The sequence below is a fragment of the Phoca vitulina genome, unplaced genomic scaffold, assembly GCF_004348235.1.
Source record: "Phoca vitulina isolate PV1807 unplaced genomic scaffold, GSC_HSeal_1.0 scaffold91, whole genome shotgun sequence".
NCBI lineage: Eukaryota > Metazoa > Chordata > Mammalia > Carnivora > Phocidae > Phoca > Phoca vitulina.
Window position 1 is genome coordinate 2995916 of NW_022589794.1, and position 16391 is coordinate 3012306.

General features: G+C 46.6%; 1 protein-coding gene across 8 annotated transcripts in view; it reads right to left on the reverse strand.

Moving 5' to 3' along the window:
• Positions 1-13465, reverse strand: part of CHFR (checkpoint with forkhead and ring finger domains) — a 29625-nt gene extending 16160 nt beyond the window's left edge. For 3 of the 8 annotated variants that reach the window (XM_032396354.1, XM_032396353.1, XM_032396351.1), the window contains exons 1-6: positions 12623-13463; positions 12284-12427; positions 7613-7712; positions 4590-4699; positions 3642-3701; positions 3073-3282 (exon numbers count right to left, since the gene is read on the reverse strand). In XM_032396354.1, the coding sequence (XP_032252245.1) occupies positions 3073-3282; positions 3642-3701; positions 4590-4699; positions 7613-7712; positions 12284-12416 (613 nt within the window). In that variant the 5' untranslated portion in view covers positions 12417-12427; positions 12623-13463. Of the gene's footprint in view, positions 1-3072; positions 3283-3641; positions 3702-4589; positions 4700-7612; positions 7713-12283; positions 12516-12622 lie in introns of those variants that run through there. The other 5 variants (XR_004298345.1, XR_004298344.1, XR_004298346.1 and 2 more) reach the window with 4 other exon arrangements.
• Positions 13466-16391: the final 2926 nt, after the last annotated feature.

The window sequence follows — 16391 nt, forward strand, 5'->3', positions numbered from 1 at the left end:
ACATTATCGAAAAATCTATCAAAACCTAACCACACATATTATACACTGTACTATGTAGGAAAAATTTCTATTGGTGAAGTAGGTTTTCTTTATAGGCCAGAGCTGTTTTATGCTTCGATTCTGAAAAACTATTACAATAACCACAAAACGCACAGCTTGGGACTAGAGACAAAGCCTGTTTTTATATAGGCATACAGCTGGGAGATTAGCACTCAATCCAGAATGCCCACAGCTTTCCATCTTGTCTGTGTTCCTACTCGACATGGTCTGGGGCCGCACTCAGGGTCACCGAGTGTCACTAGTACTCCTCTTGGGGCTGCCATCACAAGGGCGAGCCCTCGGGTGGGTGGAGCCAGCAGCAGGGCAGCACCCGCCCCAACTGTGCAGTGCCTCCGTGATTTAAAGAACCCAGGCGGTACTATAAAGGGTACATGAGCCTACAGAACCCGAAGAACGTCAACCACCTGGGTAATTTTTCAGTATCTGGCATGTTTTCATCTAGGTAGTACGATCGCCTTTTCTTTTAGTCAGGAGTTTGAAGTAATGATGCTAAAATAGAGTAAGTCAAAGGCCTTGAGAAACTGGGACTACAGTTCAGGAGTACCAGGAGACAGGCTGGAGGGCCTCTTTTGGTCACTGGCTTGGTCTATGCTGCTGGTCTTCTCTGGGAGGTGGTGGGTGAGACTCAGACACAGTGCTCACTGTCCGCAGCCTTTTTGTAACTAAGCATGCCTAATAAGTACCTACGAAGCCCTTTCATGGATGCCCTGAAAAGTCACAGTAACACATCAGAATGTTACTGTTCAGACGGGGTGCCACAGACCTGGGAAAAGAGAGAGGGGTGTTGTGTGGAGCGCGCTGCTGCTGAGGAGTTAGGCTGAGCAAAGGAGGCTCTGGGTAAGGAAGGTGGTAGGTGCTACAAAGCCTTAATGGGGACAACAAGTAGGAGAGATGGGGCTGCCTATGTTAAAAAGAGCAACAGTATTAGCAAGTAAAAACCAAGTTCTCAAAATGGAAATAGGTTCAAACAGTGTGGGAGAAAGAAGGCTTCCGGTCTCAGGGAAGCATACTGAGTCCCTGCAGTAAGGTCACTGGCTCTCCTTCCCAAAATCCGACTAAAACAGGTACAGAAATAAGGACTACCTGGCAGCGGTACAGCCAGGTCGGCCAAGGAGCTGGAGGAGTCTTCTGGGAACAATTCCTCTGCTGCTGAACCCACAATAGAGCTCTTTTTACAAAGGCTTTGCTGGTCCCTGCCTCTGAATGTGGCTGTGACAGCTAGAGCTCTGGCAGCCTTCTTGCAACCACAAGATTAAAAGAAGACAAAGAGGCACATGCAAAGGACAGAAAGTGCTTGGTGACATCTTGAGCTGGTGAGCCAGTGCTGGGCTGTGAGTCTTCAGACTCTGTCCTGGGAGCCATGTTTTCCATTATTCACAGCCAAACACACCCTCACTGAGATTTAAGAGGGTCTCCGTGCACTACAACATTAAGAATGAGAGAGGGTGGGGGACCTGGGTGGCTCAGTCGGTTAAGCATCTGCTTTCGGCTCAAATCACGATCTCGGGGTCCTGGGATTGAGCCCTGCGTCAGGCTCCCTGCTCAGCGGGGAGCCTGCTTCTCCCTCTGCCTCTGCCCCTCCCCCCTCCCCGCCTTATACTTGCTTGCTTTCTTTCAAATAAATGAAATCTTAAAAAAACAAGAACAAGAGATGAAGCATTCTAGGGATAAATTAGAGTTCCCAAAACTAAGTGAAAAAGGCTTACTTCACTGAAGAACATCAAAGAGCTTAATAAACAGGATAAAACACCATTATCCTGGGTATTGTAAAAATGTCAATTCTCCCCAATCAAAATCTCAAAAAGACCTTTTTTTTTTAATTTAAAAAGATAATCCTAAAGAGAAACTGGAAGAAAAATACAGAAGAATAGCTAAGAAAGTGAACTAAAACATTAACATATTTAGGGGCTCCTGGGTGGCTTAGTCAGTGAAGTGTCTGCCTTCGGCTCAGGTCATGATCCCGGGGTCCTGGGATCAAGCCCGCATCTGGCTCCCTGCTCAGTGGGGAGTCTGCTTCTCCCTCTCCTGCTCCCCCTGCTTGTGCTTGCTCTCTCTCTGTCAAATAAATAAAATCTTTAAAAAAATTAACATATATAGCATGATCCAATTCACTAAATATATATACATTTCATACCCTAACAATACCTACAAAGAAACGCTCAGGTCACATGGCACCTAGAGATTCTGAATCTTCTCTAGTGACCAGGGAGGAAGGTAAAGAGTTGATGCCATAAGGACCAGTACATGTAAAACTGGTTTTAAATTATATGTTACTCCAGGGGCGCCTGGGTGGCTCAGTCGGTGAAGCGTCTGCCTTCAGCTCAGGTCACGATCCTGGAGTCCTGGGACTGAGGGCTGAGTGGGGCTTCCTGCTCAGCAGGAAGTCTGCTTCTCCCTCTGCCTCTGCCCCTGGCGTGTGTGTATGTGTGCGCGTGCTCTCTCACTCTCTCTCAAATAAATAGATAAAATCTTTAAAAAATAAATAAATAAATTCTATGTCACTCTGGGTGAGCCTTGAAAACATTATGCTCAGGGAAAGCAGCAGACACAAAGGCCACAGAATACATGATTCCACTTGTATGAAATGGCCAGAAGAGGCAAATCCATAGAGAGAGAAAGCAGATTAGTGGTTGCTGGGGAAGGGGCAGTGACTGCTGATGGGTATGGGGTCTCCTTTTGGAGTGATGAAAATGTTCTGGACTTATATAGTGGTATGAATGCACAACACTATGACTATGGTAAAAACCACTGAAGTGTACACTTCAACTGGGTGATTGTTATGGTATGTGAATTATATCCCAATAGAACTACAAGAAATACCATGGTACTCTGGTCTCCGACTTTCAGCATTTCTATTGCAGATGGAACAAGACACCATCTACTACTACAGCAATCTTGCTACTGAGAGCCTGATGCCTGATGACACCCCTGACTTCCTCAGTGGCTTCTCTGTCTGTCTCCGTAGCAACACAGGTCAGAACTAGTGACCAGAAAGCAGAGACTCCCTCTCACCAGAGCTGGAGGAAGGCGCGTGCCCTGCAGAGGTGGGCTCCATGCAAGAGGTAGAAGCCGTGGGGAAGAGGTCCGATGTCGACGTCGATGGCTGTGGTTCCTCAAAGCACACCTGAGTGGTGGGTGATGACAGCAGGACCTGGGGGTCGTCACCTCGCCCTGCACCTGAGGTATCTTTGGTCACGTGGAACACATTCTCTTTATTAGCTTCTGCAAGCACAAAAGGAGCAGAAAGAGCACAATCAGGGTTCAGGTGGAGCACCATGACTTCAGGCAAGACATTCCAGCAGATGAAGAAGCTTTCCTAGTAAGAATCAATAGCCCTTGGGGCGCCTGGGTGGCTCAGTCGGTAAGCGTCTGCCTTCGGCTCAGGTCATGATCCCGGGGTCCTGGGATCGAGCCCCGCATCAGGCTCCCTGCTCAGCAGGGAGTCTGCTTCTCCCTCTCCCTCTGCTGCTCCCCCTGCCCGTGCTCTTTCTCTCTCTCTCAGATAAATAAAATCTTAAAAAAGAAAAAAAAAAGAATCAATAGCCCTTACTACGCACCCACTTGGTTATGGTTTCACTTACCAAAGGAGTCTTGTGTGATGCCTTGCTTCTCATTTAAAGATTCATAGAGGTATGCCACATCTAAAAGGAAATTAACCAAATCAGAACAGAGTGCCCACGCACCAGCAGGAACTCACTTCCCTCTTCTGTTCCTTTCTGTCACCTCAGTCCCTTTGTCCTTGTTGACTATGTTGACTTACCAGCTAGTAACAACATTAACCAGTTTAAGGGATTTCAAAACAAGGGACCCAAAATATCTTAACCAACTTTAAAATAAATAAGCCTCAGGGAAAAATGTCTGGAGCCAGGAGGCAGACTGGGGAAGGCAAAACGATGAGTAGGTGATGAATCTGTGCTTTGCTTGTCATTTTAAACTACCAGAAGGGGCAGACAGAAGACCCTGCCATGTGGTCAGGGCTGGCTTTGACTACGCTGAAGACAGCCTGAGAATATTTGCCTCCTTCTTCCAGTTCGGGGGTAACCTTCGAAAGACTCCCTCAACTCCCCTTGTCCTGGATCATTCTTCTTCCCCAAACACAGATACTCAGATCTGGAAAAGCCAAATGGGATCCAGTCAGACGTCTGTTGTCTCCTGTAAGGTCTCCAACAGCCAAGCGACCCCTGGCCTCCAGCCCCTATTCTAGGTCTTACTCCCCACAACCCAGGTTTCTTCTGCTGTCACCTAGGCCATCTCCGTTCACTTCTCCTGGCCCTTTTGAGATGCACAGCTCATGACCATGGTGGGATTTCTAAGAATGGCTGGGACTCAGACTGCAAGGTCAACACTCCCATTCTTCAACAGACATGACTCACACCAAGAATCTACATCAACAACAAAGAAAATGTAGCTAACACTAACATTCCTAAGGGAAATAGCTGCTTCAGCAGACTTCCTTTCAACGACACTTCCTAGCCGCGGCAGGACCTCCCCACCACGAGCCACCCGTCTGTCCACTCCCTCTCTCTTACTGTGTTCTGGCTCATTCTTCCTGTACACCAAGTAGATGACATCCCCCGTCTGCAAAGGGCAAGTCTGCTTCTTAACAACCTTCAGCTTGTTAATTACTGTTCCGTTGGTGCTGTAGAGACAACAAAATTGCAATTTATCCTACTTAAAATAACTTGGGAGTTAAATTTATTTTTCTACCACCACTACGAAAACAATTCAATATTACTGCTTTGAAAATGATAAAACGCTCATAAGAACAATGTAAATATTTAAGGAGCCACATACGCAAGTGCCACACTGTAATTCTCCTGAGAAAAAGCTTGCCTATTGCCCCCTCAAACCAGCAACCAATCTCATCAACATGTCTGCTTTTCCCCACGCCACGTTCTCTTCCATCTGCCTCCTGGTGGACCCCTGGACTTGTACCAGCAGCTCTGAGTTCCAGCTTCTCTACCGCTTCTGCACTCCGCTCTGTCCACAGATCTACCCCTCCCTCCAGGAGTTTCAACCAGGTCAGCTCATTCCTCAAATCAGCACTGACACCTCTTAAGTAACAGGTTCCAAGTAGCGGCTCAGTCGGTTAAGCATCCGACTCTTTTATCTCGGCTCAGGTCTTGATCATGAGTTCAAGCCCCACATTGGGCTCCACACTGGGAGTGGAGCCTACTTAAAAAAAAAAAAAAAAAAAAAAGAGAGAGAGAGAGAGAGAGAGAGGTTCCGAGCAAAAGCAAATAAATGCCAGGCTATGGACTGGAAGATGGCGTGGTCCCTCAGTTGGGAGGTCACTCCAATCAATCAGGGAGCACAGGTGGAAGAGGGACAGGCTGCTGAGGGGACAGACAGGAGCCTAAGTCAGATGGGACAGGATGGAACAGCACTTCCTGAGGAAGGACTCCTGGGTAGAAATCGGACAGAAAATCATGAGTGGACGAAGCGCACACCGCAGGCATGGGGAACAGAGTACAAGACGAGAACAAAACTCAGCAAGCAAGCAAACCGACCCAATTGCAGGCATTCAAACCACCCAAGCTTAACTCTATGACTTCACTGCTAAGGCCTCCAGTGGTGAAAAGGCCTTATTTTTACATCTGAGCAGATGCCCACTACTTAAGTGTCTGTAAAGGGCCCGAAAGTAAATAATTCAGGCTGTCTGATCACACAGTCTCTGTCCCAACTACTCAGCTCTGCCACTGTGAAAGGAAAGCAGCCACAGACAGGCCCCAATCAAGGGGCTGTGGCTGTGTCCCAGCGAGACTTCACTTACAAAAGCTGGTGGTGCTCCCCAATACACCCAGGGTCTCTGCCGCCAGGATTCTCCTCACAATCCATTCTCATGCTCTTTCTAACCAAAAAAGTCTGATTTTACTCTTCTGCTTAAACCCCGTTGATTACTCTCACTGTTCTCAGGCTAAAGTCCACACTCCCTAGCGCGGACACCAGGGCCTTCCTGCTCCAGTCTACTGCCTCGCTTTGCACTCGCCATTTACTCTGAGCACGCAGGGCCTGCTTGTGCCTCTGGGCCTCAGCACCTGCAGTTCCTTCTGCCTGGAACACCCTCTCCCCTCCAGCCTCCTCAGCCAAGGAACGCGGTGGCCTCTGGAAGCTGGAAAAGGCGGGGAATGGATTCTCTCCTAGAGCCTTCAGAAGGAGCCAGCCCTGCCGACACTTTCATTTTAGTCCAATGAGACCCGAGTCAGACTTTGTACCTTCGGCACCATAAAATCACAGCTTTGTGTTATTTGAAGCCACTAAGTTTGTAGTACTTTGTTACAAGAGCCACAGGAAGCTAAAACCGTCATATGGCCAGTATTGGGAAGCCAGGCCCTGCCAGAGGACAGCTCCAGAACCAGTGCTACATTATTCTACATCAGGCTGAGAAATAAAGAACTTAGTCTGCTACCTACCAGAAGAGGGGAAAGGAGCATGATTTCTTCCTAATAAACGAATTCCTAGTCTTCTATCCCTACAACTGTAGTAACCAATCTCACAGCACTTGACCTTTACAAAAATAAAAATTCATCTGGTGGAAAAGGCATACTCTCAAGATACTGCTGGAAGGCCATCTGCCACTTGTACCAGGTTTAAAACAGGCACATTCTGACACAGCATTCCTTCCTATAAATTTATCCCAAGAAATAATCAGACATGAATGCAAAGGGTTTTGGAAGAGAATAGTGTCATTTATAATAACAAAAAGTCAAAATAATAAATCTCCATCAGTAAAGGAGCTGACAGGTAAATTATTACATAATCATAATGAAAAAGACAAGATGAATCTAGATGCACAGACACATAAGCACTCCATAAATAAAAGTGAAAAAAGCAGACAATGTATCTAACAAAACGTCATTAATACAAAATACATACGTATGTATTTCTAACAGGTGAGTGGAATTTGGGAAAGCTTTTCATTTTTATGTACTACTTATGTTGTATAACAATTTTTTTTTTAAAGATTTTTTTGACTTAGAGGAAAGAAGTCTAACTTGAATAGGTTATCACTGCCTTTTAAGTCTTTTTTCAGGAATATTTTTGCTTTAATTTGAATACATTCAAGACGGGTCACAGACACCAAGGTGTTACTGGAAACCAGAAAATATATTTTCTAATAACTTGACAGCCTAGCGAACTCCTGTGTCATAGAAAACAAGCCCCTGGGACGCCTGGGTGGCTCAGTCAGTTAAGCGTCTGCCTTCGGCTCAGGTCATGATCCCAGGGTCCTGGGATCGAGCCCCGCATCGGGCTCCTTGCTCAGCAGGGAGCCTGCTTCTCCCTCTGCCTACTGCTTCCCCTGCTATGCTCTCTCTCTGACAAATAAATTAAAAAAAAAAAAAAGAAAACAAGCCCTTGTTTCTTCTCTATAGTCAATGGCTTCAAGAGAAAACAGAAAAGTTCAGAAAGAGGGGCGCCTGGCTGTTTCAGTTGGAGGAACGTGTGACTCTTAATCTCTGGGTTGTGAGTTTGAGCCCCACATTGGGTGTGGAGATTACATAAAAACAAAAACAAGAAATCTTTAGAAGGAAAAAGTTCAGAAAGAGCTTACCTGGTATCTTCCAGCGACACCTGACCAGATTTTTCATCCACTATAATTTTACAGTGATCTCCAGAGACCAGTTTATTGCCGGGGAATGAAAGGTCACAACCTAAAACAGAGAAAGGATACACATTGGATATGACCATGGGGACTGTGCACAATACTGCCCTTTGCTTATCAAAGCATGTGGTTGAAAATCAGGACCTATGTTGTATGCACTGTAGGAGACAACACCTAGTCAAGCAAGAAAGGAAGCAATTTGTTTTTTTTAAAGATTTATTTATTGGGGCGCCTGGATGGCTCAGTCGTTAAGCGTCTGCCTTCGGCTCAGGTCATGATCCCAGGGTCCTGGGATCGAGCCCCGCATCGGGCTCCCTGCTCGGCGGGAGGCCTGCTTCTCCCTCTCCCCCTGCTTGTGTTCCCTCTCTCGCTGTGTCTCTCTCTGTCGTAAATAAATAAAATCTTTAAAAAAAAAAAAAAGATTTATTGTTTTATTTATTTGAGAGAGTGCGGTAAGGGGCAAAGGGAGAGAGAGTCTCAAGCAGACTCACCGCTGAGCTCGGAGCCCGATGCAGGGCTCGATCCCAGAACCAAGATCATGACCTGAGCTGAAATCAAGTCAGATGCTTAACCAACCGAGCCATCCAGGTGCCCCCATAGGAAGCAATTTTTTTTTTTTAAGATTTTTTTTTATTTATTTGAGAGAGAGAGAGCGTGAGATGGGGGAGGGTCAGAGAGAGAAGCAGACACCCCACGGAGCAGGGAGGCTGATGTGGGGACTCGATTCTGGGACTCCAGGATCATGACCTGAGCCGAAGGCAGTCGCTTAACCAACTGAGCCACCAAGGCGCCCTAGGAAGCAATTTTTAAAAAAGCACTTAAGTATTAATCCAAAGCAAAGGGAGAGGGACTGTGTCTTGCACCTTTCTGACTCCCCATGACCTAAAGGATACCCACCCCATCAACAGCTCTGGCTATACATCAAGAGCTTCTTGGTGACAGTTTCACAATATGCACATATATGCAGCTAGCCTGATAAAAACAGAAGTTTAAAAAAACTAAGGGGCTTAGTTAAGTAATTCTTCAGTATCTTAACGAAGAGTCACAGAAAACATGACTGAGCAAATTACAGACACAGGTACATGTTTGAGAAAATTTAAAACAGAAGGGGGCTGCATCTACAGCTGAATATGATCATTATACCCTCATTAAATGCAAGGGGGAAATCCTCAAATATTTTGTTCTCTCCTTAAACCAAAGGAATAAAAATTTTCAAGAGCTTTTTACTATCTAACCACTAATTTGCTTCTAAGTTTATACTATAGCTACTAAGGCTTATAGCTTTATTTTTAATAAGCAAACCTGGGAAGCAATACAAGGTCCATCAACCGGTGAATTAAAAAACAAAATGTGGTACATCCAAACAGTGGAATACTACACAGCATCAAAAAGAAACACATTACTGGGGTGCCGGGGTGGCTTGATCAGTTAAGTGTCCAACTCGTTGTATCAGCTCAGGTCTTGATCTCAGGGTTGCGAGTTCAAGCCCTGCGTTGGGCTCCACACTGGGCGTGAAACAAAGGGAGGGAAATGAATTACTGACACACACAACAGCCTGAAATGAATTTCAAAAGGATTATGTCAAAGGAGAGAAGCCATACATAGACTGTGGTGGAATACTGTGTGATTCCATTTAGATGACATTCTGGAAAAGGCAGAATGATAGGGATAGAAATTAGATGGATAGCTGCCAGAGCTGGGATTGAGAGGAAGTGGCTGATCCAAAGGACCACTAGGGAACTTTCTAGGGTGATGGAAACATTCTGCCTCTTAACAGCAGTGGTGATTCCATTTCTCAAAACTCACTGAATACCTATAAGGGGTGAATTTTACCATATGTGACCTGTATCTCCATAAACCTGAAGTATTAGAAATCTTACTTCCACATTATACATTATGGGAAGTGCTTTGTTACATTTATCCAAGGCAAATTTCACCTGTGCTCATGATCTTCCCAGCAGAGTATAACCAGCAGGATAGTCTGCTGGCAGCCCCCAACCCACCACTAGTCACCGTGCCACTGGGATGGGTTTTTAACAAACTTCTCTACACCTGAATATCAGCATTCTAATTTGGATCCAAGATACTCTGTGCTAAGTTCTCTTCTTGGCATTTGCCCTGCTTATCATTCAGTTGGTTAAATTTCTCACAAGGCTGGTGCACACTTCTGCCACTCTCCGAGCATGAGAAGCTCTTTGGGAAGGTGAGGACTTCCATCTCCCCTCCCACACATACCAACTCAGCTCTCCCTTTCTCCTCGAAATAATGCCTTATATATAGCAGGCATGTTACTGTTTTAAAATAAATATAACCAAGTTCTACAACTCTTATGTGTCTTTCCCAAAATTCCTATGTTAAAAGCCTGAACCCCAATGTAACTGTAGACAGGGCTTGTGAGGAGGCAATAAAGGTTAAATGAGATCATTAGGGTGGGGCCCTAATCTGATAGGGCTGGTGCCTTTAGAAGAAGAGGAAGAGACAACAAATCTTTGTCTAGCATGGGAATACTAGCAAAGCAGCTGTCTGCAATCCAGAAGAGGGCTCTCACCACGAAACAAATCAACTAGCACCTTAATCTTGGACTTCTCAGACTTAAGGAACTGTGAAAAATAAATTTCTGTTGGTTAAGCTTCCTGGTCTGTGGCATTTTGTTACAGCAGCCTGAGCAGACTAACACAGCAACTTCTGTTTTGCTGAAAAGGTTAATACATTCACCAAAAGGAAGTCTACTAAGATGATTAACTCATAACATGTTTTTGCTCCTTGTATTAACATGCAAAATAATGTTAAAATACTGTGTTATAATAACAATGGCTAACATTAAGTGCTAACCCTTCGCCAGGCTCCTTTTAAACGTTTCACAGGTAAGACCTCAATTATTCTTCAGTGACTCTATGAAGTAAGTACAAAGGTATGGGAAGTTAAGTCCTCAGCCCAAAGCAAGTTATGTGGTGGTGCCAGGTTGGAAACAGGGCTTCTGCTCGTCACCAAATTCCTACTACATCAGTTAAAAACAATTAATGCATTTTTCAAAAGTTTCCAATGACATGTAAATACATTCAAAGTTGTAAAAAAAAAAAAAAAAAATTTTAACTTGATATTGAGATTTAATACTACCAAAAAACACCCAAAACCAAACAAAAACAGGTTCAGGTACATCATAAATGGTAAAATAAAACAAAAAAAAAGTGTTTTACTTTATTATCCTTATTTTATTTTTTATCATAGTACTTGGCTTTTATTTTTTGGTTTTTTTTAATTCCAGTATAGTTAACATATAAAAAATATCTGTTTTTAAACAATACTTTTTCACATTCTTTTTTTTAATATAAAGTGAGAAAAAGACTCTCAAATATAGACAACTGATGGTTGGCAGAGAGGAGGAGGTTGGGGGATGAATGAATAGGTGAACAGACTGAGACTATACTTCTGTTGAGCAGAGTAATGTATAGAACTGTTGAATCACTTTATCATACACCCGAAACTAAACGCTGTATGTTAATTAGACTGGAATTTAAAAATTATAAAAATAAAAAAATATGTAAAGTGTGTATGTATATATATGTGTATATATATATAAAGTCAGAGTGATTAACTTTCAAACAAACTAAATTTTTTGGTTGACTTGACCAGCGCACTTCTCTCCCTGTAGGAAAGGTACAATGCAGGTCAAAGTGCCAGATGGCCACTTAGGAGCCTAGAGGCAATTAAGCGTGGAGGGGTGACCACATTTCGTCTCACCTAGCTGCAGGATTTTGTTCGGGCCCTGTACTTCCCAGGTTCATTAAATCAATCAATATTTGAGCAGCTCCATTCTAAGAGCAGGGGCTTGAGATCTTTTTAAATGTAGCCACCTACAGCTATAAATTTCCCTCTGAGCACTGCTTCAGCTGCATCCCATAAACTGCAGCATATCATATTTTCATTTTCATTTTGTAATTTCCCTTGTGATTTCTTCTTTGACCCATTGGTTGTTTAAGAGTGTGTTGCTGAAGGGCGCCTGGGTGGCTCAGTCGTTAAGCGTCTGCCTTCGGCTCAGGTCATGATCCCGGGGTCCTGCGATCGAGCCCCGCATCGGGCTCCCTGCTCGGCGGGAAGCCTGCCTCTCCCTCTGCCTGCCTGCCTGCCACTCCCCCTGCTTATGCTCTCTCTCTCTCTCTCTCTCTCTGGGTCAAATAAATAAATCTTAAAAAAAAAAAAAAGTGTGTTGTTTAATTTCCACACTGAGTTTTCCAGGGTTCTTTTTATTGACTTTAATTTCACTCCATGGAGATCGGAGATGCTCCCTGTAGCAATGAACTTGAGGAGACTGCATTCTAGGGGTAGATCACATTGATGCGCCTACTTCACGAAGTTGTAACAATTAAATAATCTGCAGAAAGCCCCGAGAAGGGACCGGCCCACCAGTAAGTGAGTAAACTGCGGCTCTTACACGAGAGCCTATTCCACCGGAAAAACTGGATAGCACGGCGGGCCCCGCCCAGGGCCTTCGACGGCCTGGGGTGCAGCCTGGCCCGGCGCCCGACCCCGGTCTCCCGGCCCTACTCCCCAGCCCCCGGTCCTCGGCCCCCGACCCCGGTCCCCCGGCCCCCGCCCTCATCCCCGCTCCCCGGCCCGCACCTCTCCTCCGCCCGATGGTCCACTCCCGTTTCCTCAGGAGGACGTGCGGCTCGCCCTCTCCGGCGCCCAAGCGGAGGAGCCTCCCCCACGGCTGCTGCTGCGGCGGCTGCTCGGCTTCCCCGGGCTGATCCATCGGATTCACATCTGACGAGACCCGGAAACGCCGGGTGAGACTCTCGGACCGCAGAAGCAGGGGCTCCGGGCCGCCGCTCCGCCCCGCGGCCCTCCCGGCCTCGGCGCCCACGCCACGCCGCCGCCGCCGCGGGCCGGACGCCCGCCTCCTCCGGGGCGGCCGCGTCCCGCCCGCCGACCCACCGCAGCCCCGCGCCGTCTGCTTACCCCCCGCCCCGCGCCGAACCCGGAACCGGCCGCGCCGCCGCCGCCGCCGCCTCCGCTGTCAACAGACATCGCGGATCCCTCAGCTGATCCGTCGGGCGGGGCTAGCAGCGTCCGTGCCCTGCGATTGGCTGGCGGTGGCGCGCACCGAGCGCGGCGGCTAGAGCGGAACCCGGAGCGGCCCCAGGGAGTGGGCGTGTGGGGGCTGGCGGAGTGTGCGCAGACGGCTGGCTGAGGGTCTGGACGCCATTTTTGGTGATGGCCGGGACGACTTCGTCTACGGAGATGTCGACGGTCGGCGCCATGTTAAGTCGGGGCAAAAGAGATGGAGTTACTTGGGGGTTGGGCGTCCGAAATAATTCCTCAAAGCCGTGTTGGAAGTGTTCGAAACGACGTTCTGCCTGACATGTGGCGAGATAAGTGAGATTAAAGCGGCACTTGCGGATGTCGATTTCCACCCGCCGGGGAGCGAAGGCCGGGAGGTCGGGTAATGCGCCGGGAGGGCTGGGCGAGTGAGAGCAGCTGCGTCGGTGGGCCGCGCGGTCCCCGCTGGTCTCCTGCGACTCCGCGGTTGGCGGTGCTGGAGCGCGGGGGCTTTCCGGGGGCTTTCCCGGGGCGCTGGCGGAGCAGGCGCACCTCCGTCCGTGCGCTCACGGAAGTGCACCCTTGGGAAGGAGCCTCTCAGTCCCGGGACTGGACTGTATACGCCTTTGTCTCGTTCAGTTTTACAGTGTGTAATTAATACCTTTTCTCATTGAATACCCTTTTTGTTTAAGAAAAGCGGGGGCGCTTGGGTGGCTCCGTCGTTGGGCGTCTGCCTTCGGCTCAGGTCATGATCCCAGGGTCCTGGGATCGAGTCCCACATCGGGCTCCCTGCTCAGCGGGAAGCCTGCTTCTCCCTCTCCCACTCCCCCTGCTTGTGTTCCCTCTCTCGCTGTGTCTCTCTCTGTCAAATAAATAAAATCTTTAAAATAAATAAATAAGGAAAGCGAATATTCTCCTTCTGAGGTTGTTGTTCACCCCTGTTTTGTGGAGCGCTGAGGTCTCTGGACTTGCTCTCGGAACCAGGGCCTCTCCACGTCAGTCTACACAGGCAGGCCGTCCGGAGCTGGGATGCAGCCGAGCCAAAGGCAGAGTCCCAGGCTTTTTGGGTGACAGGTGTCAGGACCGCGGGGACAGATGAGGAGGTCAGGCCAAAGGCACCCGTCCACTTAGCCTTAGCACAGCGCCTTTCTCCTGCTGTCTCAGATTCCAAACATAGGAAAGGCCAGAATTAAAAATTCCGCATAAGAAATTTGGTTTAGGGGTGCCTGGGTGGCTCAGTCGGTTAAGCGTCTGCCTTTGGTTCAGGTCATGATCCAGGAGTGCTGGGATCCAGTTAGTATGGGGCTCCCTGCTCAGCCGGGAGCCTGCTTCTCGCTCTGCCTCTCCTCCCCAACTTGTGCTCTCTCTCTAATAAATAAAATCTCAGGGCGCCTGGGTGGCTCAGTCGTTAAGCGTCTGCCTTCGGCTCAGGTCATGACCCCAGGGTCCAGGGTCCTGGGATCAAGCCCCCCATCGGCTTACCTGCTCGTGGGGGAGCCTGCTACTCCCTTTCCCACTCCCCCTGCTTGTGTTCCTGCTCTTGCTCTCTCTCTCTGTCAAATAAATAAATAAATAAAATCTTTAAAAATAAATAAAATCTCAAAAAAATTTTTTTTGTTTAGATGGAAAAACAGCAAAACATAGCACCTTATTGGACTCTTTGGGTGTTGGAGACAGTATATGCCTGGCTAAGCAGGCCTTTTTGTTCAAGAACACAGGTGTTCTAGCCCCAGCAGCATCTCAGCTTTCCACGAAGAACTGGCCACTCCCCTGAGCAGGGAAACTCTTACCAAGTCACTTCTTGACACTCTGATCTCTCTCTAATTCCAATAGAACACATCTACTTTGGGTATGTCACCAGGACTTACTAAATTCCTTCAAATGATGTAATGTTATTCTGCACAAAACATATTGAGGTCAATAATGATTAATCATTACTTGTACTTCTGTTTTGAGAATGTAATCCAGGAAAATTAAGGGGGTTTTCATCTTAACTTCAGTTGCATCATCAGAGAAAGTCTTACTGACTTATTTACCATATTTCTTTGCTTCACCAAATATATACAAGTATGTAAAAAAGGGATCCAGCATTCAAAAATAAAAATTAGTGGTATCAGAACCTGTCCACAAATGGGTGGGGCCTTTCCAAACGAAAGACAGTGGGTGGTCGGCTGCGCAGAACCAGGAGCAACAACAGACATGTCAGCTAATATCTGGAGAGGGCAAAATGTTCTTCTAAAACCCCACTGATCCTCAGAAGACATCCCTCACGACAGCATAACGTCATCCAGGCAGGACCTTATTTAAACACCACGTAAAGTAAAAGTTTCTTGTCACCTAGAACATATTTCAACTTTCAACTGCTATAATGTTGAGGCCAAACTAAAAAACTTGTCATAATAATGTAATGTAATTGCAGTTTGAAAATACCTCTTATAATATTTCAGGAAAATGCATTCAGAAAAGTCCAACCTCGAAAATCATGGATATTCCTCAAACCTTGCAGACTTGGTCATGAGACAGCAAGCTTCCTCTACCCCATGGCATGCAACCCAAAAAGCAGGGCCACTGGGGTGGAGCGATGGGCTGGTGACTGAGAGTATGAACAGGTTCCAAAAGCAAAGTGCTGCCATTGAAAAGCCAAAGAACGCGTGAAAATCAGAGCCAGGGCTGATTTTTGAAATAAAAAGATGGGAAATGAGAAATGCTTCCCCTTCTCTCCTCTGCTTCCGCCCCCCCCCCCCCCCCCCCCCCGCCATTTGCTTTTGGGCTCTGTGCTAACCCTTCATCTGAAGGAATCACCATGAGGAGGGGAGAATGAGTGTGTGCAAAACCATGGGAACAGAAGACCCTTTTCCCTGGAGACAGAAGTCATTTCACTGCATGAGAGTGAGTTCTGAATCTCAAAGGTGCCCTAATGTTGATCTAACAAGGACTTCAGGTTCCTTCTTGACATATTATAAAATAAATGCCACAAATGTTTGGTGTGTAAAATGATATTTTACTTACCCCATGGGTCAAAGACAGATCCTTTAATATGGCTAGAGGAATAGACTTGTTAATATCTATGTCAGAGTTTTTAAGAAAAAGTGCAATCAAAGCAATGCAGACAGGTAAATGTTACACAGAAAAAAGCACTCAGTGGAGTTAAAATTTGCTACTGTTTTAGGACATATGTAAACTTCATTTTCAAAGAAAAACATTTTCTGAGTTCAAATATTCCTTTGAAATTAGAAAATTTTAGAAACTAATGAATTATGGAAAAAAATGAAAAATTACCTCACCTATGCAACAATCTCTCCCCCTAGTTTCAAGGACACTTGAGAAACTCCTGTTTTTTGCTTTTTTCCACTTAACATTAGATCATGAGCCTTTTCCATGTTCTGAAATGTCTATGAAACATACATCCTAGGAGCTACCTAACATTCCAATGGAAGAATGTACAGTAATTTAATGATTCCCTTACTGGATGTGCCTGGCTGGCTGAAATGGTTGAGTTCAGCCCCACATTGGGTGTAGAGATTACTTAAAAATAAAATCTTGGGGTGCCTGGGTGGCTCAGTCGTTGAGCGTCTGCCTTCAGCTCGGGTCATGATCCCGGGTTCCTAGGATCGAGCCCCGCATTGGGATCCCTGCTTGCCGGGAGGCCTGCTTCTCCCTCTCCCACTCCCCCTGCCTGTGTTCCTGC